This window comes from Silurus aristotelis (genome assembly GCF_946808225.1).
Source record: "Silurus aristotelis genome assembly, chromosome: 15".
Lineage (NCBI taxonomy): Eukaryota > Metazoa > Chordata > Actinopteri > Siluriformes > Siluridae > Silurus > Silurus aristotelis.
The window spans coordinates 14494027-14518875 of record NC_139588.1 but is presented as its reverse complement, the minus strand read 5'-3'; the positions used below and the strand labels follow the sequence as shown (position 1 = coordinate 14518875).

At 36.5% G+C, this 24849-nt stretch overlaps 1 protein-coding gene across 1 annotated transcript in view; it reads left to right on the top strand.

Annotated features, from left to right (window-relative positions):
- Window positions 1–24849, top strand: part of ryr3 (ryanodine receptor 3) — a 79434-nt gene that overhangs the window by 48085 nt on the left and 6500 nt on the right. The window contains exons 47-89 of the mRNA XM_083562181.1: window positions 157–326; window positions 707–927; window positions 1030–1120; window positions 3074–3214; window positions 3509–3672; window positions 4388–4466; window positions 4567–4656; window positions 4752–4898; window positions 4972–5034; window positions 5580–5655; window positions 5736–5859; window positions 6026–6141; window positions 6571–6638; window positions 6890–7011; window positions 7145–7194; window positions 7314–7374; window positions 8134–8372; window positions 8474–8555; window positions 8642–8772; window positions 8904–9221; window positions 9511–9751; window positions 10005–10092; window positions 10187–10279; window positions 11794–11964; window positions 12387–12446; window positions 12536–12670; window positions 12830–12942; window positions 13768–13864; window positions 17214–17326; window positions 17433–17484; window positions 17602–17658; window positions 18202–18301; window positions 18482–18561; window positions 18654–18730; window positions 18826–18899; window positions 21231–21248; window positions 22022–22102; window positions 22333–22421; window positions 22501–22629; window positions 22788–22892; window positions 23021–23102; window positions 23180–24477; window positions 24720–24760. Coding sequence (XP_083418307.1) covers window positions 157–326; window positions 707–927; window positions 1030–1120; window positions 3074–3214; window positions 3509–3672; window positions 4388–4466; window positions 4567–4656; window positions 4752–4898; window positions 4972–5034; window positions 5580–5655; window positions 5736–5859; window positions 6026–6141; window positions 6571–6638; window positions 6890–7011; window positions 7145–7194; window positions 7314–7374; window positions 8134–8372; window positions 8474–8555; window positions 8642–8772; window positions 8904–9221; window positions 9511–9751; window positions 10005–10092; window positions 10187–10279; window positions 11794–11964; window positions 12387–12446; window positions 12536–12670; window positions 12830–12942; window positions 13768–13864; window positions 17214–17326; window positions 17433–17484; window positions 17602–17658; window positions 18202–18301; window positions 18482–18561; window positions 18654–18730; window positions 18826–18899; window positions 21231–21248; window positions 22022–22102; window positions 22333–22421; window positions 22501–22629; window positions 22788–22892; window positions 23021–23102; window positions 23180–24477; window positions 24720–24760 — 5947 coding nt within the window. The remainder of the gene's footprint in view (window positions 1–156; window positions 327–706; window positions 928–1029; window positions 1121–3073; window positions 3215–3508; window positions 3673–4387; window positions 4467–4566; window positions 4657–4751; window positions 4899–4971; window positions 5035–5579; window positions 5656–5735; window positions 5860–6025; window positions 6142–6570; window positions 6639–6889; window positions 7012–7144; window positions 7195–7313; window positions 7375–8133; window positions 8373–8473; window positions 8556–8641; window positions 8773–8903; window positions 9222–9510; window positions 9752–10004; window positions 10093–10186; window positions 10280–11793; window positions 11965–12386; window positions 12447–12535; window positions 12671–12829; window positions 12943–13767; window positions 13865–17213; window positions 17327–17432; window positions 17485–17601; window positions 17659–18201; window positions 18302–18481; window positions 18562–18653; window positions 18731–18825; window positions 18900–21230; window positions 21249–22021; window positions 22103–22332; window positions 22422–22500; window positions 22630–22787; window positions 22893–23020; window positions 23103–23179; window positions 24478–24719; window positions 24761–24849) is intronic.

Genomic DNA, 24849 nt, shown 5'->3' with positions numbered 1-24849 from the left:
GAAAAGCTATCTTTAGGCAATCAGAATAATTCTTTAAATCCTGATTAATGCCAAACATTATTTCCATTATGTCTCTCAGTGTGTTAAAAACAAGGCTGTTATACCACCTTATTGATCCTGCATCTGTTACTTAAAATGTTTTCTTTGCATCTCCAGATGGCACTGTGACAGAGCCAGACATGAATGCTAGTTTCTGTCCAGAGCATAAGTCACCAATGGTACTCTTCCTGGACCGTGTGTATGGGATTGAGGACCAAAGCTTTTTGCTAAATCTGTTGGAGGTGGGCTTCTTGCCTGACCTCAGGGCTTCGGCATCTCTGGACACAGTGAGTGGCTGAACAGACGTTTTATTTCCAAGACTGAGGTTGGAAATTGTGTTATGACCTTCAATCGAATGCAGCATAGTAACAGAACACAAACATCATCTGACCTCTTTGTGAATGCTGCAACATAATGGGTTTTTATAGTTTAAGAAGCAATAATATTTGCAGTGTTCAGTACTATTTGATACGTTTGAGAGATTTTAAGCTATCCTTGTGCCTCAGTTTTTCAGCGGTGACCTATTTCCACTAAAGCACTTAAATTAATTCAGCCTAAAAGGAATGGATTGTTCAAGACACATTTTATAATAGAATATAATTTCTGAACGAATTATTATTATTTTTAATTGATTAGGTTTGTTTATTATTTGCTCCACTGCAAATAGGAGGTGCTGAGCACCACAGAGACAGCATTGGCCTTGAACCGGTACATCGGCTCAGCTGTGCTGCCTTTGCTGACCCGATGTGCGTCTCTCTTTGCTCACACGGAGCACTACGCCACACTCATGGACTCCACACTTCACACCATCTATAGACTGTCCAAGGGCCGCTCTCTCACTAAGGCTCAGAGAGACTCCATTGAAGAGTGTCTACTTGCCATTTGCAAGTAAGAGCCATGTTCTAATCCAGGCTTTCATGTGGAAATGTAACAGTTCCAAATCTGGTTTCAGAGTCTGTATAAATATGCCTTAATTGCTTATCAACTCAGACACCTGAGGCCATCTATGCTGCAGCAGCTCCTGCGCCGTCTGGTCTTTGATGTGCCACAACTAACAGAATACTGCAAGATGCCTATAAAGGTGAGCATTTAATTTTTGTTTCTATATTAAATCTATACATTAGTAATGAAAAAATGCATAAATAAATAAAAAGTTATGTTTTATATTGTGTCACATCCTAGAATTATATAATTTTATATCATGGTGCATTACTAGCATTACGGTGCTTATAAACTTGTATTGTTTAAGCCTGTAGGTTTTGTGTTTATGTTTGTTTTATTGTTTTCTACATAAAAAAAGCGACATCTGTTGTGCATTTAGCACCATCTCTAAATGACTAAGGGTGCAAATCTGCTGTTATCCCTATAGGCTTATGTATCTGTAATGTATATTGTTAGGCTCAGTGCCAGATAAAAAAAAGTGTTAGCGTTTCACACCTACCACTACACATGCACTTAAGCACACCGCTAAGGGCCGAGTCACCTGATACAACTGTCATCATGGATTTTTCATTAGCTTTTGTATAGTAGGTGCAAACATATAATCATACACTTGACATCTCAACTACCAGTGTAAATGAGCAACCTTGCACTTCTCCAGTCAGGCTGGAGTCTATGGTTTAAAATATATATTAGACTTTGTTGATTTATTTAAATTTAAAATAATAAATCCTTCATGTCTAGATTGTGTTTACTGTGTTGTGTAGAGAATTATAAATTAATTATAATAATTATAATTTATATAATTATAAATTAAAATCGTCGCTCTGGACAAGGGCATCTGCTAAATGCCGCAAATGTAAATGTAAATTAAGTGTGAAGTAAATTACATGCAAAATTTTGATAGGAAACAACGTAAGAATTTTAAGCATAAAGTTGCGTTAAAGGTAGAGTGCTTTGATTATTTTGTTTAGATCACCTGAAGGGTTGGATTAACTGCCTCAGTACCGACCATCATAAAGATGCAATATGTGGTTCAGATCTTCTGTGCTGACTGTGCTGTGACACCAGTGCTAAGATTGCCCATGCTGCTCGTTGCCCATTGACCTGCCAGTTAAACTACCATGTTCGCCTGTCTCACTAATGCCTAAAAATCTGTCTTAAATGATGTTCCTGTTTGCATGCAATGCTGGCAGACTCTAAACTGGCATCTCCCTACTAAATGGTTGCTGCTCAGGTGGTTTTTAGGGATATTATAGACATACTTAAAGAGGGATTTGTACAAACAGCTGAACTCTAAGATGCTGGTTCCTGAGGATGAATCCTTTTGAAAACTGAACTCAAGAGCTTTTAGTCCATGGTCCATGTTGCTGCCACAATGACTGGATTCTGGTCTTGGAGGTTGAACTAAAATTAATATATTTGAAAATACAGCAGCACCAGCAAATAATACACCACCAACTTTCTGGTCACTAAGACTTGGGTGTATTACACAACGTTATCTACTGACCTGATATGTATTATGCCCAGTATGTGGGATCACAGTATAAAGTCCTACTTAGGCCACATAGTGGCCATTTGAAGTTACCAGTGGCTTTGTTTAATTAGAAAGCATACTTACATGCATGCTTTAGTGTTTAGATCAAAATAATGTGGTGTATTCAAATGGATTTCTTGATGTGTTTCTGACATGGAAAGGCAAATATACAATATTTATGCTTATATTGCTGAGGTAAAAAAAGACATTCTTTTCAGGCAGTTAAATATGGAAACCAAGCAAAATGACATAGCTTGTGATTGCTGGCTAACTTGCTCATTGTGAACCATATAGACATTGAGAGTTTAAGACAAATATTTCTGAATCAGAATGACAGTGGAAACTAGACAGAATTGTTGGAAATATCCATGACTACTAGCGATACTTACATGGGCTCCAACTCAGAAATAGAGACAGTTTTAAACTTTTACATTTGTGATTACTTCATGTGTATGCTGTTCAAATTAAATCTTGTAAATATGATGAGCATAGCCACAAATGAATAAAATAATACTATACTATATGTTTGATTGGTAACGTGTATTTTTGCTATTATAGCTTTTGACCAATCACTATGAACAGAACTGGAAATACTACTGCCTGCCCTCAGGCCTGGGCAGTTATGGCATGGCATCAGAAGAGGAACTCCACCTTACCAAGAAACTTTTCTGGGGTCTTTTTGATGCGCTTTCTCAGAAGGTACTAAACAGCTCATTAGCCATTGAAATCTTGTTTTATAGATATTTCTGTATTTTGTAAATTATTGTACAATGGGATTATTATTATATATTTCTTTATTTGTTAAAAATTTATTATTTTAATATTAAAAAATCAAGCAAACAATGAATCATTTCCTTGACAATTTCTCACACCATGTTTTCCTCCAAGGACTTTATGTACTCACTTATTCTTAACCCATGCTTTTTATTTATAACATGGGAACAACATGCAGCACTCCTTACAACACCTTTCCTTTCAAAATCTCTCCTCCAGAAATATGACGCAGAGCTTTTCAAAATGGCAATGCAGTGTCTGAGTGCCATAGGTGGAGCCCTCCCACCTGATTACGTAGACATGAGCCCAGCCACCACTCTGGTAAAGCAAGTCTCTGTGGATGCTCAAGGAAACTTTGATCCCAAGCCTATAAACACTGCCAAGTAAGCATTAAACTGTAATAGTAAATCTATGGGGAACTCTGTGGTGCTTGTCTAAAGGCCTGCTTTATGTTTACTAAAGGGACACAAGCTCTAGGCATAACAGATTTCCTCTTTTTATCATGGACCTTTTTGTAAATATGCAATTTAGAAATGCATGCAGTCTTCTTTGCCCTTTTACATAAATAAATAGTGTTATAACAACATTAAAAATGTATTAAAATGTGTCACAGCATTATTTAGCACATGATGGCCCTTCATGTGAAGTATACAATACTGTCCTGAATAACTGTAATATTTTTCATTTGATTGTATGGTTGATAGTATTTTTTTCTACTGGGATTTTTTTTATTTGATTTGAATCTCAAAACATTTTTTTTTTTATGCTTGGATCATAATCTGTGAAAAAAACTTTAGAAGACCCCAAATTTTAGAATGAAGTCTATCAAACTAATGTGCACTGTGGGAGGCCCAATAATTAAAATAGCTAGATATGTTTCTCTTTCCTTCTCTAAGGTTCCTGAGTGTAATATTTTTATTTGTATATGAATTTGAAATTGATTATGCCAATGAGATTTGAATTAGAATGTTATATCTGATTGTTTTTAAATTAAATCTTCCATACCAAATATTTGCTTGTTTAAACTCACCTTCAGCTCTCCATTATTCATAGTAATAAATTGCATTAATGTAACGGGATATAACCTTTTATTTTCAGCATCTCACTGCCTGAAAAAATGGATTATATAGCCAACAAATATGCTGAGCATTGCCATGAGAAGTGGTCTTCTGAGAAGGTAAGTTACTGGCTGCTTTTGTAATACAAATTTCGAGCTTTTTTTTTTTCAAGTAATCACCCAGTAAATGACATGTGATCTGATTTTCATCATCTGACAGTTTACACTAGGCTGGACTGCAGGTGAAAAAGTGGATGACCAAGCCAAAACTCACCCTCTTTTGAAACCATATAAAGCACTGAGTGAGAAGGTACCCACGTGTTTCCAAAAAATGTCTAGTGACAAGTATTTATTCACTGAGATGATAATGTAGTAATTCCTTTTGATCTTCTGGAATTGGTTCAGGAGAGGGAAACTTACTGCTACCCAGTGAAGGAGTCACTGAAGAGTATGTTGGCTATGGGTTGGATCATCGAGAGGACCAAAGAAGGGGAAGCCATGTTCCAACAGCGTGAGGCCGAGAAACAGCTTAAGAGTTCAGAAGCTTCCCAGGTAAGGGTATTTAAGATACAATGAAAAAAAATCTGTTTAACAATGCTGTATTTGACACATATTTTTTTAAAAGGGAGACGGATTTCATCCATCACCTGTGGATTTGGAAAATGTAACTTTGTCAAGAGAGCTTCAGGTATGTTTTGGGTTTATTCAATATTATTTATTAATTCACTAGTGTGAATAAAAAAGATAAGAATAATTATCTTTTAAAATAAAATTGAACATAAATCCAAAAGCAATGTACTTGTCCAAATGCTAATGTAACACAAGGTAATTGATGATTGAAGATTTGACTTATTACAGCAAATGCATTGTATTTCTTATATACAATATATTTCCAAAAGTATGTGGACACTTGACCAATTAAGTTTCAGATTTACCTGTTGAAAATCCCATAATAGATTTAGCACACACAGCACCATACAGTTGCATATGTAACAATAAAATATATGGTCAGGTGTCCAAAACACTTTTGCTGATATAATGTACATATACGTAATGGACTGTAGATATATGAAATGTTTGTATTGTCAACACTACTCATGCTGTACTTTATAGAATATAAACAAAATAACTACAAATGTGTGTAGTGGATGTAAAATTTTTGACTTCGCTGTGAAATTCTAATAAATACACTAATATTGTTCTTATCTTCAAATTTCACAACACTGCCGCCAGAGCATGGTAGAGACTGTAGCAGAGAATTACCACAATATTTGGGCGAAGAAAAAGAAAATAGAACTAAGCAGCAAAGGTAGTATTGTTTTTCTGGACACCTACCTGTATTGTCTAAGATTTCACAATTCACCACACAAGTTGTGTTTCTATTTGCAGGAGGTGGGACTCACCCACTGCTGGTCCCCTATGACACATTGACAGCGAAGGAGAAGTTCAGAGACAGAGAAAAGGCTCAGGAGCTCTTCAAATTCCTGCAGCTCAATGGATATGCAATAAGCAGGTACACGTGTCTTTTTTTTAATAGATCCACATTTTCTGGATTATACAGTAACATGAATTTAAGAGTATTTTGTAAATGATTGTTTTTGTCATGAATGCTCCTAACATTAATGATGTATACTGGGTCTCACTTGTGTTGATCATCCACTGATTATTTTTCTTATTAGAGGTTTAAGGGACTTAGAGCAGGATTCTTCCTCCATGGAGAAGAGGATCACCTACAAGTTCCTTAAGAGACTGTTGAGTTATGTAGACTCAGCACAGGAATTCATAGCCCATCTAGGTGAGTAATATAAAGAACATTTAAAAAAAAACAAAAAAAAAAAACAGCTCATACAGTTTTCTATATTATATACATTATTTAAAAAAAAAAAAAGTTTGTGGACACCTGACAATAAGACTGTATGTGCTTTTTAAACATCCGATTCTACATGTAGTACCAATTTGCTGTTATAATATCGGCCACTTTTCTGAGAAGATGCTCCACTAAATTTTGGAGTGTGGTTATGGAGATTTTTACTCATTCAATCACATGGGTTTTAGTAAAGTCAGGTATTGATGAACTGTAGGTTGATTGCTATATTAGGCCACTCAAGGTCTCCAACCCATGTAACCATATCTTCATGGAGTTTGCTTTGTGCTCAGGGACATTGTCATTTTATTTGTTTAATTTACTTTTATATGAGCACTTAAGTTTATGAATCATTTACAGAGGCAATGGCCACCAGCGGGAAAACTGACAAATCACCACATGAGCAAGAGATAAAGTTCTTTGCAAAAGTAAGTTTAAATGTTTGACACAACTCAATTTTAAAGTTTCTCTTATTACTTTTGTTTATTCTTAACTACTGATTGTGCCTACAATACTTTACTTGCTATAATAATATAATATAATATAAATATAATATAATTATCATATAATATAATATCATATCATATAATATCATATAATATCATTTAATATCATATAATATCATTTAATATCATATAAAATAATTCATATATCTGTTGCTGTTGTTTGTTTACTACAGGTCCTGCTGCCATTGCTTGACCAGTACTTTAAGAATCACTGCCTTTACTTCCTGTCTTCTCCTAGCATCAACCTGAGCAGCAGTGGTTATGCTTCTAACAAAGAGAAGGAGATGATCACCAGGTTTTTGCTTTTGTTGTTGTTGTTTATTTTATTATTTTGGATGCGATATGCAGAATTAGGTTTTGACACTAAGATAATGCAGCATGGAAGTTCATTAGAAGCTATTTATTTTGACCCTTTCTTTCTCCTACAGTCTTTTCTGTAAGCTGGCTTCTCTGGTTAGACATAGGATTTCTCTGTTTGGTAAGGCCAAATTAGACTTGATTAATTAGACTTGTGCTTGACTGTCATAATCTTTTTTTTTTTAATCTTGGTTATATTAACTTCTAATGTATGTAACATCAATGACTTTTCTATGCCAGGAAGTGACTCAAGTACGATGGTGAGCTGTCTGCACATTCTGGCACATTCACTGGACTTTAGGTAAGAGCACATGAGTACAGCTTTACTGTGTTTTTGAACATGTTTGCTGTGAGATCATTATTTCATTATTTCATTTTGAAAAATAAAGAATAAATCTATTTAAATATTTACTATTTGAGGAGTGAATAAATATTTTAGTCAACATTGAAATAACGATTATAACGGTTATGTTGTTAACTGTTGTTAAATTTTTATCAATTTCTTTAACTTTATGAATTATGCTTTATAATTTAATCACTTAGAACCACCTTATATGCAAATAAATAGATTTACAGACATTTAAATAAAATAAAAATGTAAATATGATATTTAAAAGCAACATAATTAAACATGACTGCATATGAACATTTTCTGCTAAAATTAAAAGCCTTTGCGGGGAAAAAAACACAATTTCTGTTTGTCCTTTGATGTTTAAATAGGACACCTTCATGCTAACTAGGTTAGATCTTTTAAATGTTAAAACAGAGCAGGAAGGCAGGTTACTCTCAGCCCCAGAGTAGACGGTTTAATCCAGAGCTCAGATTATTGTCTGTGTGGAGTTCTGTGCAGGTTTACAAGATTGTCTGGTTTCCTTCCACCCTCCAAAACCAACACAGTTTGGTGGATTGGCTACACTAAATTGTCACACAATCTGAAAACTAATTTCCTTGATAATGTTCCTGATATGTAGTTGTGATTGAACAATATTGTTGTTCTATCTGAGAAAACAACATTTAATGCATAGAGAAAGTTTGCTGGACTGATGACATGGTTTTCTAGGACAGTGATGAAGTCTGGCTCTGAGCTGGTGAAGGCTGGAGTCAGGACATTCTTTGAGAATGCTGCAGAAGACTTGGAGAAAACTATGGAGAACCTAAAGCTGGGCAAGCTGGGCCAATCTCGCACCCAGATGAAAGGAGTGGCACAGATAATCAACTATACCTCAGTGGCACTGTTGCCCATTCTTACTGCTCTCTTTCAGCACATCACTGAGCACCATTTTGGGGCAGCCTTGCTGTGTAAGTGAAAAGTTGATCACTGATCACAAAATCTGAAAGAGAATGGCATTTTTTTCCCTCTTAAAGGAGTAACATTGTTTCATGCGTTTCAAACGTTTCAGTGGATGACGTTCAACTGTCCTGCTATCGAATTCTGACCAGCCTGTACTCTTTGGGAACTGGCAAAAACATCTATTTTGAAAAGTATTGCATATTTCTGATTGTATTATTGATAAAGCTGTTAACTCTATTCTTTGGGTTATTCATGTCTGAATTCTGCATTTCAACAGGCAGCTCCCTGTTCTGGGAGAATGCTTGGCTACTCTGGTGGGAGCCATGCCTGTAGCGTTCCTGGAGCCTCATTTGAATATGCACAACCCCCGTTCCGTCTTCAATACCAAGACACCTAGAGAGAGAGCAAGTGAGTACTAAGTACTCACTTACTAAGTATTATAGTAAATATATACACTCCTGGACATTCTTTTAAAACTAATCATTGCTTAAGGCTCAAATAGTTATTAGCATAACAATATTTGACCTGTCTGCTTCTAGTCCTGAGCATGCCTGATACTGTGGAGGAGATGTGTCTTGAGATGCCACGTCTGGATGGTCTGATGAAAGACATTCATGATATCTCAGAGTCTGGGGCTCGCTACACAGAGATGCCTCATGTCATCGAGGTCACCTTGCCCCTGCTGTGTAACTATCTTTCTTACTGGTGGGAAAAGGGGCCGGAGAACTCTCCTAGTCATGAGAACTGCTGTACCACTGTCACTTCTGAGCACCTCAGCCTGATCCTGGGCAACATCCTCAAGATCCTTAACAACAATCTGGGCATAGATGAAGCCTCCTGGATGAAGAGGCTTGCAGGCATGTGTGATTTTCTTATATTATATTACATTTTATTAGAAGTAGTAAAAGACTTCAGGATCACTGTATCCAGGCCACACATAGGGGATACTGGGTTTACTCCTTAATAATATGAGTTTTTTTCTAGCAAATTAACCAACAAAGCTAAGAAAAGGACAGATTTGACATGTACACAGTAATTACAATTAAATTTAAGGAACACTTTTAAACATTTATAATTTTATGTTCCATTGTATGATGGAATGTGCAGGATGTACAGGTTTTGTTTTTAATTTCTGTATCTATGCAGTGTACACACAGCCAATTATAAGCAAGGCAGGAGCAGACCTCTTACGAACACATTTCCTCCCCACCCTGGAGAAGCTGAAAAAGAAGACTGTGAAGGTTGTGGCTGAGGAGGAGATGATAAGATCAGAAAGCAAGGCTGACACTCAGGAGGCTGAGCTGCAGATTCTAGATGAATTTGCTGTACTCTGCAGGGACCTGTATGCTTTTTACCCTATGCTTATCCGCTATGTGGACAACAACAGGTATTATCACTGTTCATTCACTAAACACTTAATTAAAACACAAATCCCATACTATGTAAAAATTAATACTAGAGCTCCTTATGAGCACTTATAAGAATAGGCAAATGTGCTTTTCTTGAGGGGTTTTATCAAGCCAATTTTTAGAAGAGGTGGATACTTCTGCCTACACCTGTCAATGGTTCCAAAAAATAGGAAGATGAGTAAGCACCAGGAAGATAAGTAAGACTGTGTTTAAATCACCTTCTTTACCCAGGTCCAAATGGCTAAAGAAACCAAATGCAGATTCAACAGAACTCTTCAAAATGGTGGCAGAGATTTTCATACTCTGGTGTAAATCTCATGTAAGATCTTAATGAGTTTTAATGAATGTTTTTTCTTTTTTTTTACTTTTGTAATCTACATTTTTTCACAACACCTCCTGCTTTTTACCAACAGAATTTTAAAAGGGAAGAGCAAAACTTTGTGGTGCAAAATGAAATCAACAACCTTGCCTTCCTCACTGGAGACAGCAAGACCAAGATGTCAAAGGTGAGATAACAAATGTATCCATTCATCTTCCTTGAAGAAGTATGAAACTTGCCATACTTTGATAAAGTTTTTACTTCTCTGTGCCAGGATTCCCCATGAATATTTGTCTTCATTCTTTATTTAAAAAATTACTAAGAACAAATTTGATCAAACTGAAACAGTAAATGAGTTTTAAATTGCTTTTTGTAACTTTGCCCAGAAGTAAAGTTTTGTTGTTTCTTTCTGTTTCTCACACTCCAATGTCTGTACTTTTTTTTCTGCAGTAAATCAAGGTTGTATTTTTAAATCAATTTCACTCTCTCTCTCTCTCTCTCTCTCTCTCTCTCTCTCTCTCTCTCTCTCTCTCTATATATATATATATATATATATATATATATATATATAGATATATATATATAGATATACGTAGATATAGATATAGTATATATAGTGTAGCTCAAATAACAGTTAAACTCATAAAGCAATAAGGAACTGCAATAAAACTTTTTTTTTTGCATTTTATATATTCTGTAGAACTTTTATTTATAGATTTTTAGGGCTGTACAATTATTTGTAATTTCATCATTAGAGCTATGTCTGTGTGTGATGAATACACTGTGGAGAGCGGCAATAAACCTAACCCTTTTTCTTTGCGTATAATATCTGTGCTACAGGAAAGACAAAAAAGAGTAAAAGTAAAGAAACGGAAAAGTGAAGTAGTATTAGGCAGGTGGCTGTCCTGCATGAGTGTAAAAATCTGTCAGGCAATATATGCTCTGTTTTATATTTAAATAAGTTATATTTTATTTGAGAGTAGTTTTACTTTTGCTTGAGAAAATATGTAAAGATAGAAATGTCCTTGCAAAATCATGAGGCCCGTTTACATAGCTTACATATTATGATTGTGGATGACCCCACACACCCCTCACACACACTCTTCATTCTCCTACCAAAAGGAAAGAGGTTCCGAAGCATCTTTTGCTTATAGTTCTTTTAAACCAACTACATGCATGCCTTCTCTCACCACATCCATAAACCTCCTCCTTGGTCTTCCTCTTTTCCTCCTACCTGGTGGCTCCATCCTCAGTATTCTCCTACCAATATACCCCATGTCCCTTCTCTGCACATGTCCAAACCATCTCAATCTCGCCTCCCTCACCTTGTCTCCAAAACGTCCTACATGCCCTGTCCCTCTTATAAACTCGTTTCTAATCCTGTCCATCCTCATCACTCCAACATCTTCAGCTCTGCCAGCTCCACCTCTTGTCTTTTATTCAATCTTATTTCACTGTGGACTGCATCAGCATTATATGGTTAAAATAAATATAAAAGCTTCCTGACTTGACATGATGTGATTATGAATGAAAATCTAAATATGAGACCATTACCAAAACTGAAAGGCAACAGGATGCTAAAAGTAATGGAAAAGAGACTCATGCAGTGTATAATCTTAATTCATGGGGAAAAGAAAATGAGTACCTAGTAAGAGTACCTTGTTAAAAAAAAAAAAAACATTCTGTGTTTGTGTGTTGCAGTCAGGAGGCCAGGACCAGGAGAGAAGGGGAAAGAAAAGAAAAAGAGAATTATACTCTATCCAGACATCTTTAATTGTGGCAGCTCACAAGAAACTGCTGCCTATTGGCCTCAATATGTGCACAGCTGGGGACCAGGAGCTCATTTCTCTGGCCAAGATCCGCTACAGTCTGGTGAGCATAAGGTTACTTATAACTACAGCCCATATAAATTAAATTTAGCTATTTTGTAAACCCAAATCAGATTGGTCAGAAGGTGTGGATTTTCTATAAGAGCAGCTCTGGTAGTAGTGATTGCTGTAATCCGAGTGGTTTATATTAATTTACTCATAACATGCATTATCATTTGTATAGTTCCACAGTACATGCAGAATATAACATACAGATTAAAATGTGCTAATATTTAACAATTAGAATATAAATAGCGATTTTCAAGATATGTGTTTGTCGATACACTAAATCTTTCTGTAAGAACGCATTTATTTTTGAAAGGAGTCTTGGTTGTCAGTCTAAGAGAATTGCTGTAGTCTAAGAGAAATTAAACATTGCAGCATACAGTAAGTTTGGGTGGTAGCAGAGTGTGTTGGTTTTTACAGAAAGACACAGATGACGAGGTGAAGGAACATGTTAAACAGAACCTACATCTCCAAGAGAAGGCAAGTTCCCCATAATCAAAAGTTAAGATAATTCCATGCAAATAGTCATTGCCTTAGTTAATAAGAAAAGCTGCACACACACTTTGCAGACTGAGGACCCAGCAGTGCAGTGGCAGCTAAACCTCTATAAGGATGTGGAGGTGAAGAATGAAGAGCCTCTAAACACTGACCTAATTATCGAGAAAATACAAGGCATCTCAGCCGCTGTCTTCCATCTTGAGCAGGTTAGAGGCACAACATGATTTTTTTTTTACTGACAATTCCATAGCAATTACACTCAATAAAAGTGCAATACAAGAAAACTCATCTTTAGTCTTCACACCAAACTAAATAACATTCAATAATTACACTAATTACACTAAATAAGATTATTTAACCCTCAGGTGGAGCAGCCGCTCAGGTGTAAAAAAACAGTATGGCAGAAACAGCTGTCCAAACAGCGCAAGCGTGCTGTGGTCGCCTGTTTCCGCATGGCACCTCTATATAATCTACCTAGGTGAGTGCTAAAGCAATTATCTTCATGAAATGTTGAAAGAGATGACATGCTGTAAGCTTTCTTGATTTCGACCTTACCCTTTATCACCTATTTATTTTAGAATAAATGCTGAATTGTTATTTTTGCTTCTGGTTTTGTTTCTAGTAATTTTTCCTATTCCTAATTCTGTTATGTTTTTAACATCCTGTCTGACAAAGTGAAATATTCAGTATTTCAGTACAGGCCCTTCCATACACTTTTCCTGATAGCTCTAAAACATTTCTCCTCTTTGTTGTCTCTATAATACACTTTAGATTCAAAAATAATAATTACTTCCTGAATGGCTATGGGTACGTTTGGCTGGAAAAGTTGTACCAAACCTCCAGCTTTGATGGTCTGTTCTCCATGCTAACGGTAAAGTGAGCTCAAAAGACCTCATGATTCCAACATCTTCCTTCAGTCCATTTTCCTACCTAAGGACTAAGCACAAGCATTCAATTGTTATTGCCGTTCTGAATGGTCACCTTCCAGTGCTGCCCTTTACTGTCATATTAATAAACTGATTTACCTGAGAAAATAAGCTACTTTTCAAATATTTGCTATGGTGAGTATTTAGACAAAGCAGCTTGTTGCAATAAATGTAGGACTCACTTAACATTTGAACTGTGCTGATTTCCTAGGTGAACCTCACTGAGTTATTGAGGTGGCCAGTCAGATGAGGCCATGGGCTGTACATCTCTTTCACTCCCTTCCAGAATGCACCCTATTTCCTCGTCCCATTTTTTTCACTTTTCTTTTTCCCTGCCTCTATCCTTCCTAACTTCCCTTTCCCCCCTCAATCTTCAGGCATCGCTCTATTAACCTCTTCCTCATGGGCTATCAGAAACTTTGGATAGTAGCAGAGGAGTACTCCTTTGAGGAGAAGCTAGTGCAGGACCTGGCAGTAAGTACTGGGCCAGCTTTGGTGCTGCCCTGTGTGCCGTGTGTGCCTTCTGGCGCCATCTCTGTCACTGTTTGCCCTGCGGCCAGCACCTTGCCCGCTGAATTGCGGCAGCGCGTCTCTGCTCGCCTCACATCTTCGTCCTGGCCCGTGTTTGGCTCAGCTGGTTGTGTGCGTAGCCGCCAGGCCCTGCATGAGTTTAGGCTGAGCCCGAAGCCGCGTAGAGCAGTGTATCTCAGCGTAGCAGTGGTAAGAGGGGCAGGACAGCCCTTTGACACTCTGCCTCTCTGTTTGGGTGTCGTATTTTCTTTTGTAAGTCTCGTACTGTCGTAAGTTGTGAGAGTCGGTGGCATGTTCACCTCATCTAGAAAATCATGTCTATGTGTAGGCGCAGGCAGTACAGTTGCTATAAATGTCAAAAGTGTTAAAGGAATACCTAGCATTTTACTATCTACTGTAGCTTTCGTGTACATGTGAATACCACTGACAAGGATTTTTTTTAATTTTTTGACTGTTTTGAAAAACAAAAAAACATTTTCTTCACCACTATGCATTTATAATAATAAAGTCTAAGGGTAGATGGAAGTTTTGGGGTAGTTAATGAATGTTTATGTAAAACATTTTCCTTTAACTGTTCAGCTGATTTGACTAAAAACAGTAGTGAAGTCTGTTTTTAATTTTTACATAGTGTATTAATTTTATGATGCATCGTAATATATCAGACAACAAAAGAATATGCTCTTCTGTTCAGTCTGTATTTTTTCTCATAATAGCCAGAGCCTGTGTTTAAAGGTAATGGTTTAAATGCTTTGAAAAACTTGACTGACTGACACAACTTTTGGATTTGCTATGAATATGAATTGAATCAGCATAATTAGTTTTTCAAAAGGATCAGTGGCGGGTCATGCATTTGGTACCTGGGCCTTCAGTGAGGACTTACCCGACTTAATCCACCTCCTAATATCACCACTATCACGTCACAATTATAAAAACCATCAATACAATATATAAACGCAATATAACAACGTGTGGCATTACAGGGAGAGAGGCATTTCACATATAAAGGATGAATACCATTTAAAAAAATGCAAGAAACCCAGATAAGACTCCAAACAACTACACTACAACTGCAACTGTGAATCTACATCATCTGGAGCAGTTCAGAATCAATATTTGTCTAATAACATGACAAAAACATAAAGATTTTAATAAAATACAACCTACTCACCAGAGATGCAGACTCATAATTTGCACCGCTCCTCAGAGGCTGTAAACCAGTGGTACCGCTCGTATTCACTGGTCTGGAAGTGGAGAACAAAATCTTTTCTGGGCTGAGACAAGCTAGCTAGCTTTGGGGTTTGCCGACCTCTCCTTACGATGTCTAGCTTTTCTTGAAAATTTCTTTTTTAATTATGTCCGAGACCAAATCAATTTCTCTTCCTCCGTAGGCATCAAAAATTCTAACTCAGATGTATTAATGTGTGCAGAGTACTACAGATGTGTTTGCAGGTCAAACTTGGCTGTAACAGTTGCCCTCTGACCAAACAATCAAAGGACGGAAAAATGCTGATGCTATTCACCCTGTAAGGCGAATTTGAAATCTGATTGATTAAAGAAACAGAGCTATTTCTTAAGAAGACTATGGAAAAAAAACAGCAGTACAGACTTTGAAGGCCCTGTGCAGATTAGATTGACATGGCAGCACATTGAGGCTGAAATCTGATTGGACAAAAAAATCCACATACACGTACTGTAAGCAGTGCGGCCAAGAGAAACGGTACAAAATGAAGAGAATAAACTGTTGGGAATAAATGAATACAATTTCATGGAAAAAATATTAGAATTTATGTTGTAAATGTAGGTCAGTGCTTCTGATAGTGTTTATGCCAGCAGAGAAGGCTTTGCTGGCTCTGACCGCCTGCCACTGATTTGGATAAAAGTATATGTGGACAGCTTTGGTAAGAAAGCCTGATGCTAAGGCTTTTGGCAGATGCTGTTACAATACATGATAGTTCAATACTAGATTTAGGATTAAATTTAACTTAAATTATTCTCTTTTTATTTGTTCTTTTCTCATTACAGGAGTCAAAATAAATGTCAGTGGTAATTACACATGCACTACGGATGCAGTGGATAGAGATTTGTTGGAAAATGCTGGAGTATTCCTTTAAACTTGGTTCTTATTCATTAACTAGTTTATAGTTTGATTTCTTTTCATAAACTTAAGTGCTAGGACACAAAGTAAAACAGGCATAATAACTGTATATACAGTATTAGGTCATACTGAAGCTCAATTAGCTAAAACAATGGTTTTGTGAGTAACGCCTAATATTTAACATGAGCATCAGCAAAATATAAAAATTTTATAAAAAAAAGATAGAACGAAAAAACATTGATTTTCTGTTATCACTACGCTTCAGTGAACACGCACTGCACTGCCATTTTCATTAATGTATGAGCACATAACGATGCATGTCTTTCATAAGATGGCCATTGATGACCTTAATGGTATCCTCCCCAGAGCATCACATTTGGCAATTGCCATGCACTTTCCTGGCATGTCACATAAACAAGTGCTTCTCAACTCTGGCCTTAGGGCTATACAAAACAAGATTTCAACTATGGAAAATTAGAAAACTTGATTCAATCCTGGTCATTTATTTCTGTATAAGATTTTAACTTCAAACACATTTCCATTTTTTTGCACATGGACAATTATTGACAACATTTAAAACGTGTGTTTGTATATTTAGTGAATTTAAACCTTTTTTAATTACAGCCTTGATTTTTAAGACACATGAAATACCCAGGAATAACATAGTTAATACAATAGCACATAATTATTCATTTTGGAAGTAAATTAAATGTGCTTATGCTGTGCTACTGAGATTGTACCAAGTACATCTTACTGTCCATTTGGTCCAGGGATGAGAGACACTTTGTTAAAATAACATTTCATTGTGCCATCATGTGAAAGTGGAAATAGAACTGCATGTGAGTTACGTGTGGACAAGCTGGTTTGAGTTGAGGAGTGAAAAAAGCATGAATAATAGTGAGTGTAGTGATTAGAGAGCAGGAGACTTGTTTTAAATGAATGAAACATATGTTGTAAAAGTCTTGTTCGTATAAGCTAGTGTGCTGAAATATTATAGAATGTGCTCTTTGTCTTTGTGTATATTTAAAGTTTATGCCTATGGATTTGCCTCATGACAGTATAGCGAGTGAGTCAGTGGTTTCTGAGTGTCTGAGTGAGAGACTGTTGTAAGAAAGAAATGAAAGTGTTGTCATTAGTGTGTAAATGTGTGAAATGTAAGGCTGAAGGCTTGCGTGACTTGCGTGGCTCTGCCTGCAGAAAACACCTATGGTTGGGGAAAAGGACGAGGACGAAGCGGAGGCTGAGGTTCAGCCAGACCCTCTTAACCAGCTCATCCTTCACTTCAGTCATAATGCCCTGACTGAGAGAAGGTCATATACAATCCTCCACATGCACATACATAATCTAATATACATTTTAAATAAAAATGGTTGAAATTAAATAGTAATGTAATGCTTTTTTGTCTCTATTCTCTAGTGTCCTGGATGTAGATCCCTTGTATATTGCGTACGCTGATATGATGGCAAAGGTGTTTCTGTCATTCTGTAATTTAAAAAATGTGTATAATTACTCTTAAAGATTGTCAAAGAACAGTAGAAATGAATGGATACAAAAACAGTAAGTAAGTAAACTGGTTCCTTTACAGAGCTGTACTGAGGATGAAGAAGCAGAGGAGGAAGAAGGAAAAGAAAAGACATTTGAGGTACATGCATGAAGTTCAAATTCCTTTTTCTATGCAAAAAAGACAGGAAAGTAACTATCAATGTCAAAGAAATTCTGCATGGATGATGCATGGGTGAAATCCTATTACTCTGCTGTCTGGAGTAATTAAAGTCTTAGATTTTGCAACATAATCCACAGAGCTTGAAGCTAACACCTGTCTACTTGTCAAATGTGGATACAATTTTGCTTGGTTAGGATGATTGCCCAAAACAAACTAATGTTTAATCAAGAGTTAAGATTTGTATGAAATAAAAAATAAAAAATAATAATTAGTGCGGGTTGTTCTTAATGTTATGAATATACAAAAACCTTAGGTTAGCAAGAAACATAATTGCTTACATACACATGAATAGCATGTCCATTGTTAAAAGCATTATATAAATTGAATTGAATTTATTTATTTTGTAGGTTTTTCCAACAAAACAGAACAAATGAATAATTAATATTCCCCAAATTCATGCAAAATGTTAATTAGCTACAACTACACTGATCAGTGCATATGCATTTATATTTTCAATTGCAGGAAAAGGAGATGGAGAAGCAGAAGATTCTGTATCAGCAGGCCAGGCTGCATGCTCGAGGAGCAGCTGAGATGGTACTTCAGATGATCAGTGCAAGCAAAGGTAAATACATCCTCTCTCTCTCTCTCTCTCTCTCTCTCTCTCTCTCTCTCTCTCTCTCTCTCTCTCTCTCCAGTCTTATGTTATCTTATGTACCTACAGTATATACATAGTTAGGCTCAACAATTTTGCTGATGTTTCAAATATGCATATAAATAGTTTAGGCTTACTGTTTTGTTTCAGGACGACTTGGTTCTATGGTGACTTTCACTCTAAAATTGGGCATCTCGATTCTCAATGGAGGCAATGTAGTTGTTCAGCAGGTGATGAACATAAATGCAAACCAATTCATTTGTATTGAGAGTGAAACAGAGTTAAGCAATTAATTTTCATATTATTAAATTATTGTCTTTAGAAAATGCTGGACTACCTGAAAGAAAAAAGAGATGCTGGGTTTTTCAAAAGTTTATCTGGACTCATGCAGTCTTGCAGGTATGTAAGATTTACAAACCTGTTTTTACCAATTTGATTTCTCATTTGATTCACTGTGTTTTATTAGACATTATTGATTGTATTCTATTGCTCAGTGTACTGGACCTGAATGCATTTGAGAGACAAAAGAAAGCAGAGAGTCTAGGAATGGTGACTGAAGAAGGTTCAAGTAAGTCAACACCATTTAGCGTACTTGATGAGGACATTATTTTCGGATGCACAATCTCACTGCTTCTGCCTAGTTAGTCAGTCGTCAGTGCTGTGCTGCGAATATGTTGTCCAAACTCGACATATTTGGGTATTTCTATTTAGAGTGGCAGATTTTACTGAAATCAAATAATAGCAAACAGGAGCGAACTTGTGACTATAGATTTTGGTGGGGCAGGACAACGTTACTAATGACAGCATTTAAATCTGCATTTATTTAAAACAACTAAAGAACATAAAAGTTTTGTATGGTATGAAAACCAGAGCCCCCAGCACAGGCAAAAAACATAAAGTTAAACAACACCTTAAAACTAAACATCTATGACACCTCATTATTAAATTTCCTTCATTGATTAGGAAGTTTAACTCCTGCATTTATTAGTTTGCAAAATATTGATCACTAAATTTTCTTGTGACTTTATAAAAAAATGGTACAATGATACATGAACAACTTGGCTAGTTATAGAGCTAGCTCGGTAACAGTGTTAATGAATCTTGTCAATCACATCCCTTCTAATCAGGTGAAATCAATAAAAAACTAAAAAGATGCTGCATGCATTTTGAATACTTTCAATTGGATTAAGAAAAACACATTCTCCACTGTTAAATGAAGCAGTTTTGGTTCCAGTTGCTGTTGTCACAGTGTGTGCGAACACACTGAAGGTGGTATTATAATTAAATGCCCTGTTTGCTGCGCCTCCCCAACTTAAATAAAATGTTCGAAGAATTACACATGGGGCAAAGTGTCTTCAATTTTAACAAAATTGCCAAATATGGAGAACATCACTGAACATTTATAAATTTTTGTTCATTCAAAAGAGGCAATTTAAATTTTAAAATGGATGTACATTGATGCCCCACCTTCACCTATGGCCAAGCTGCCACTGGTAACAAAAAATATTATGTGCTGGATGTGATGTGCTGTCTCTACAGCATAGAATTATATGAGTCTGACTGAGCCAAGTAATATAAATTCAAGGGTGTGTTCCATTTTGTGCAATACGGTTTCTGCCTAAATAGCACACCGTCTGTGTTTAGGCATACTACTTTATTGTTCACATCAGTGTGACGCTCTGAGTTGAGTACCAATTACTGTGAACTCTGTGGTGTAATTGTACTTATTCTGTGGTATCATAAGCATAAGCTACAGAATGAAGCATTAACATTAGCTAGCTAGCTAAAATATAAGATCTGGTTAAAGGGAAAATTGTTGCTCTGCTATAATCTCACAGCACGCTGCATGCATCCATCAGACCACAGGGTAAATGTTAGGACTTTACTCTAAAACACTGCTTAGTTCCAGAGCTGATTGATAAAGCGAGCCTGCTAACAATTGAGTAGTTATACGGCTACATCATTCTATAGAGTATGGAACAAAATTGTGAAGCCTGGTAATTTCCCATGTTTACTCAAGTTGTGTTCTTTGAGTTTTTTTGTAATCAATCCTATGTATTTTGTTCTCCAGCCTGTCATAATTGTATTGTTAAAAATACAAATATTCAAAGATATTCACCATCACCACCACTAATAAAAAGTCAAACACCCATTAGCTCTGAAAGCAGTGTCTTCGAATCTCATATAAGACATACTTTTACTCTCTTTAAACACTCACTCTTCCTGTGTACTGATTGGGTGCTCTTTCCTTCCTGTCACTCTGCAGTCAGATTTCTTGTCGAAAATGTACATGATGTCATTAAACACCATACAAATATCTTACCAAATTATAATGCAATACCTCTGAGACAGCACCGAAGCTCAACAGTACTGCCAGTGTGGCATCTATCAACTCAATTTCTTATGATTATGATGAGTTTGTTTATTTCCAACATTTGATGTTATTATGTAAGATGCATATCTAAAACATATGTTTCAATTATGAATGTAATGCTATAAAGACGCTCATTGATTTGATTAAATATTATGACAGGAGATTTTAAAGAAACCATCAAGGATGATTATAAATTTGTATTAATAAAAGCACTTCCTTACTCTTCACACAGTAACATTTCACTTGTCACTAAACCAACTAAACCAATTCTACAACAAATCTAACTTAATAAAACATAATACGCTATGTGCCAAACTGCTATGTGCTGCTGTAAGCGATTTACCAATCAGCTTTCCATCAAACACATCTCTAATCTCCTTCTAATCTAACGAAACATTTACATTAACTGCATGTTACTTAATTACAAATGGTCACATTCTCTCATTTTTGTCTAAATTGTCTTCTCCTTTGCTTATGTCTGCTTACTTTGTGTGTCTTCTATCATTTTATATTCTTGGATGGCAGTCAACGTGAGTGAGCGGGGTAAATACAGTTTAGCTACTCCTCATTTCGCTTTGCTCTCACTACGCATGTAATCATTAAAAAAAATCTTTCCTTGACCTTTTACCTCCATTGACCTGGATGTGCTTTCTTAGTAAATTGTCCCACAGATATTCATGCATGATAACATAGAGAATGAAGCTAAAGGGCCAGGCAATATAACTATATAGCTTTATTTTGGTACTAAACTACAATGTGTTCCTTAACTGAGTCCAGCCTGGATAATATCACTTAGCATTTATTATCACACCACATTCTCTTAGATTAATGCTCTATTCCAGGTCAAATTCGCTTCAAAGTTATGAACAGTTTTTTATAAGTTGTGAATCTGGGGCCTATTTCACACAGCTGGTTTTGTGTATCCTTTCACAAATATGACATAGTATATGACATGACATTAATAAAAGTAATACAGTGCTGTAATATTTATTTTGATATTAATCCACATTTACTGTGACCTTTTTTTTTTTTTATATTAAACATGTACATGTGCTGTGTGATACTTGTGAAGGAAACCTTGCTAACCCCAGCTTTAAAGAACACTCCTTCATTTGTGTGTATTAATCTCCAAGCAGTTCTTTTTCTCGTCAGCTCTTTGGATGCAGTTGCAAGCCTGCAATCTAATGTTCCTTATTTTGGGGCTGTGAGGTTCTAGTGAAGCAATTGATCACGCTTGCTTTGACATTCATGTTGAAAGCTATTAGCTTTCAGCATGCTTAACTGACTATTTCCATCTTTGTTTCCATCTTCTCAAGGTTCCAAAGTACTACAAAATGATGAATTTACAAAGGATTTGTTTAGGTTTTTGCAGTTGTTATGCGAGGGCCACAATAATGGTAAGAATCTTGTCTATTTATTCAATATAGGGATTTATTACAGTAGTCTATGGTGGTTTTTTTTATTGATTCCTTAAGTAAGTTACTCAATTATTATTAAGTAACTCAGTATTTTTTGGTAATTGTGTGTTGGTTTGCAATAAATTACTAATAAAAAAAATCAGCTTGGCTACATCTTTATAAAAGAACTCATCACAATGCCTAATTATTGTTCTTTAAACACTCAACAGATTTCCAGAATTTCCTGCGAACTCAAACTGGAAATACAACCACAGTCAACATTATTATTAGCACAGTGGACTACCTCCTACGTTTGCAGGTAACAGGCACATATGAATAACTAGATCTAAACACAGTAGTATCTCGACACATGTATAATGAAATGTCTTGGTTTCCAGGAATCAATAAGTGATTTCTACTGGTATTATTCGGGAAAAGACATCATTGATGATCAAGGACAGCTGAACTTCTCCAAAGCATTGGCAGTAGCTAAACAGATCTTCAATTCACTCACTGAGTACATTCAGGTATTCACTAATTAGCTGCAGGGATGCTTGGCAGTGACTTAGCAGGGTGTTTTAAATGTAATTGTGGTCTTGATATTCTTTGAATTAAATGAGAAAACACAGCTGGTCAAGTGCAACATGCATTTGCATTGTGGGTGGTAATTGTTTTTCCGGTTCAGGGTCCTTGTATTGGGAACCAGCAGAGTCTGGCTCATAGCAGGCTGTGGGATGCTGTGGTTGGATTCCTGCATGTCTTTGCCAACATGCAAATGAAACTATCACAGGTAAGCCCACGTATAAGCTCTGTGTAGGATGGTCCAATACATTCAACATTCTATTTTTGCACATAGCTAAACTTACTTATTAGTAGTTTTTCGTAATGGCACCAGAATTTCACTTTGGCTTTGTGCAGGACTCGAGCCAGATTGAGCTGTTGAAAGAATTAATGGATTTGCAGAAGGATATGGTGGTTATGATGTTATCTCTTCTGGAGGGTAGGCATTTTTCAAGTTGCAAAATAATGCTTTTGTGAAAACAAATGCACACAACAAGTAATTTCTTTTGTTCGCAGGTAATGTGGTGAATGGTACAATTGGAAAACAGATGGTTGACACATTAGTGGAGTCTTCAAGTAACGTTGAAATGATCCTCAAATTTTTCGATATGTTCCTCAAGCTGAAGGATCTTACTACCTCTGATAACTTTAAAGAGTATGACCCTGAAGGGAAAGGAATTATTTCTAAAAAGGAGTTCCAGAAGTCAATGGAGAGTCAAAAGCAGTACACACAATCTGAGATTGAGTTTCTTCTCTCTTGTGCCGAGGCTGATGAAAATGACATGTTTAACTACATAGAATTTGTGGAACGTTTCCACGAACCAGCCAAGGATATTGGCTTCAATATGGCCGTACTGCTCACCAATCTGTCTGAGCACATGCCCCATGATGCACGCCTCGCTACCTTCCTGGACCTGGCTGAGTGCGTACTTAGTTACTTTGAGCCCTACTTGGGCCGTATCGAGATCATGGGAGGTGCCAAGCGGATTGAGCGTGTCTACTTTGAGATCAGTGAATCTAGCAAAGAGCAGTGGGAGAAGCCTCAGGTGAAGGAGTCCAAGCGGCAGTTCATTTTTGACATGGTCAATGAGGGCAGTGAAAGTGAGAAGATGGAGCTGTTCGTAAACTTCTGTGAAGACACTATTTTTGAGATGCAACTGGCTTCACAGATATCTGAGCCAGGGGTTGCAGAACGCCATGAAGAGGAGGAAGAACCACACAGTCTGTTGGAGGATATGTCTGAAGAGGAAGAGCAGTCCCTTGAGTCTGCTTCAGCATTCACCGTTGCCTGCAATTCTATGAAGAAAAAAGTATCCAACTTCCGTCAAATGCTGACCCTCAAGAACATTCGTAAACAGTTCAAGAAGTGTAAGAAACTAACCATCAAGGAAATGATCTTAGGGTTCTTTTCATTCTTCTGGATGCTTTTCACTGGCTTTTTTAAAGGCATTTTTAGCCTGATCTTTGGATTTTTTCATATAATCTGGTCCTCAATGTTTGGAGGAGGACTTGTTGAAGGGGCTAAAAACATGAAGGTAACAGACATCTTGGGCAACATGCCAGATCCCACTCAGTTTGGAATTCATGGTGATGTCATGGAGCCAGAAAAAACAGAGAATGGTGAAATAGTGGTAGCTACAGAAATGGTACAGATGGCTGGCCCAGTTGACAAACTGGAACCTGATGCAATCATAGATCTAATAAGTCCACCAACTAAGCGAGAAGGAAAGCATGGACAGGAGCCTGGACTTGGGGATGTCTCTGAAATTAGCACAGAAGCCAGCCCTAAAGCTGAGGCAAAGAAGAAGCAACAGGTGTGCATTTCTTCAAGAGATACAGTATGTAAGATACATGTTAATGTTGTCATTTTGACATTCTGCATGAGAATAATAAAAATATGGGATCCCAAATCTGAAATGGTAAAAGGTTTAGTCTAGTTAAGAAATCATGAGTCTGATCCTGAAAATGTGGCTGGGTGTCCAGGAGAGCATAATTTGGTTTTCTCTATATAGTAGGCAGTATAAATAATAAAAAAGGTATTGTTTTGTGCTTTAAGCAGAAAGCTGCAGCAGAGGATTCTGAACCTGAGAAAGCTGAGTAAGTCTTAAACACATACTGTGTACTGTGATCATTTTGACAATGTAACAAATGTACAAATATGACTTTTTATTTTTTTAAACGAACTT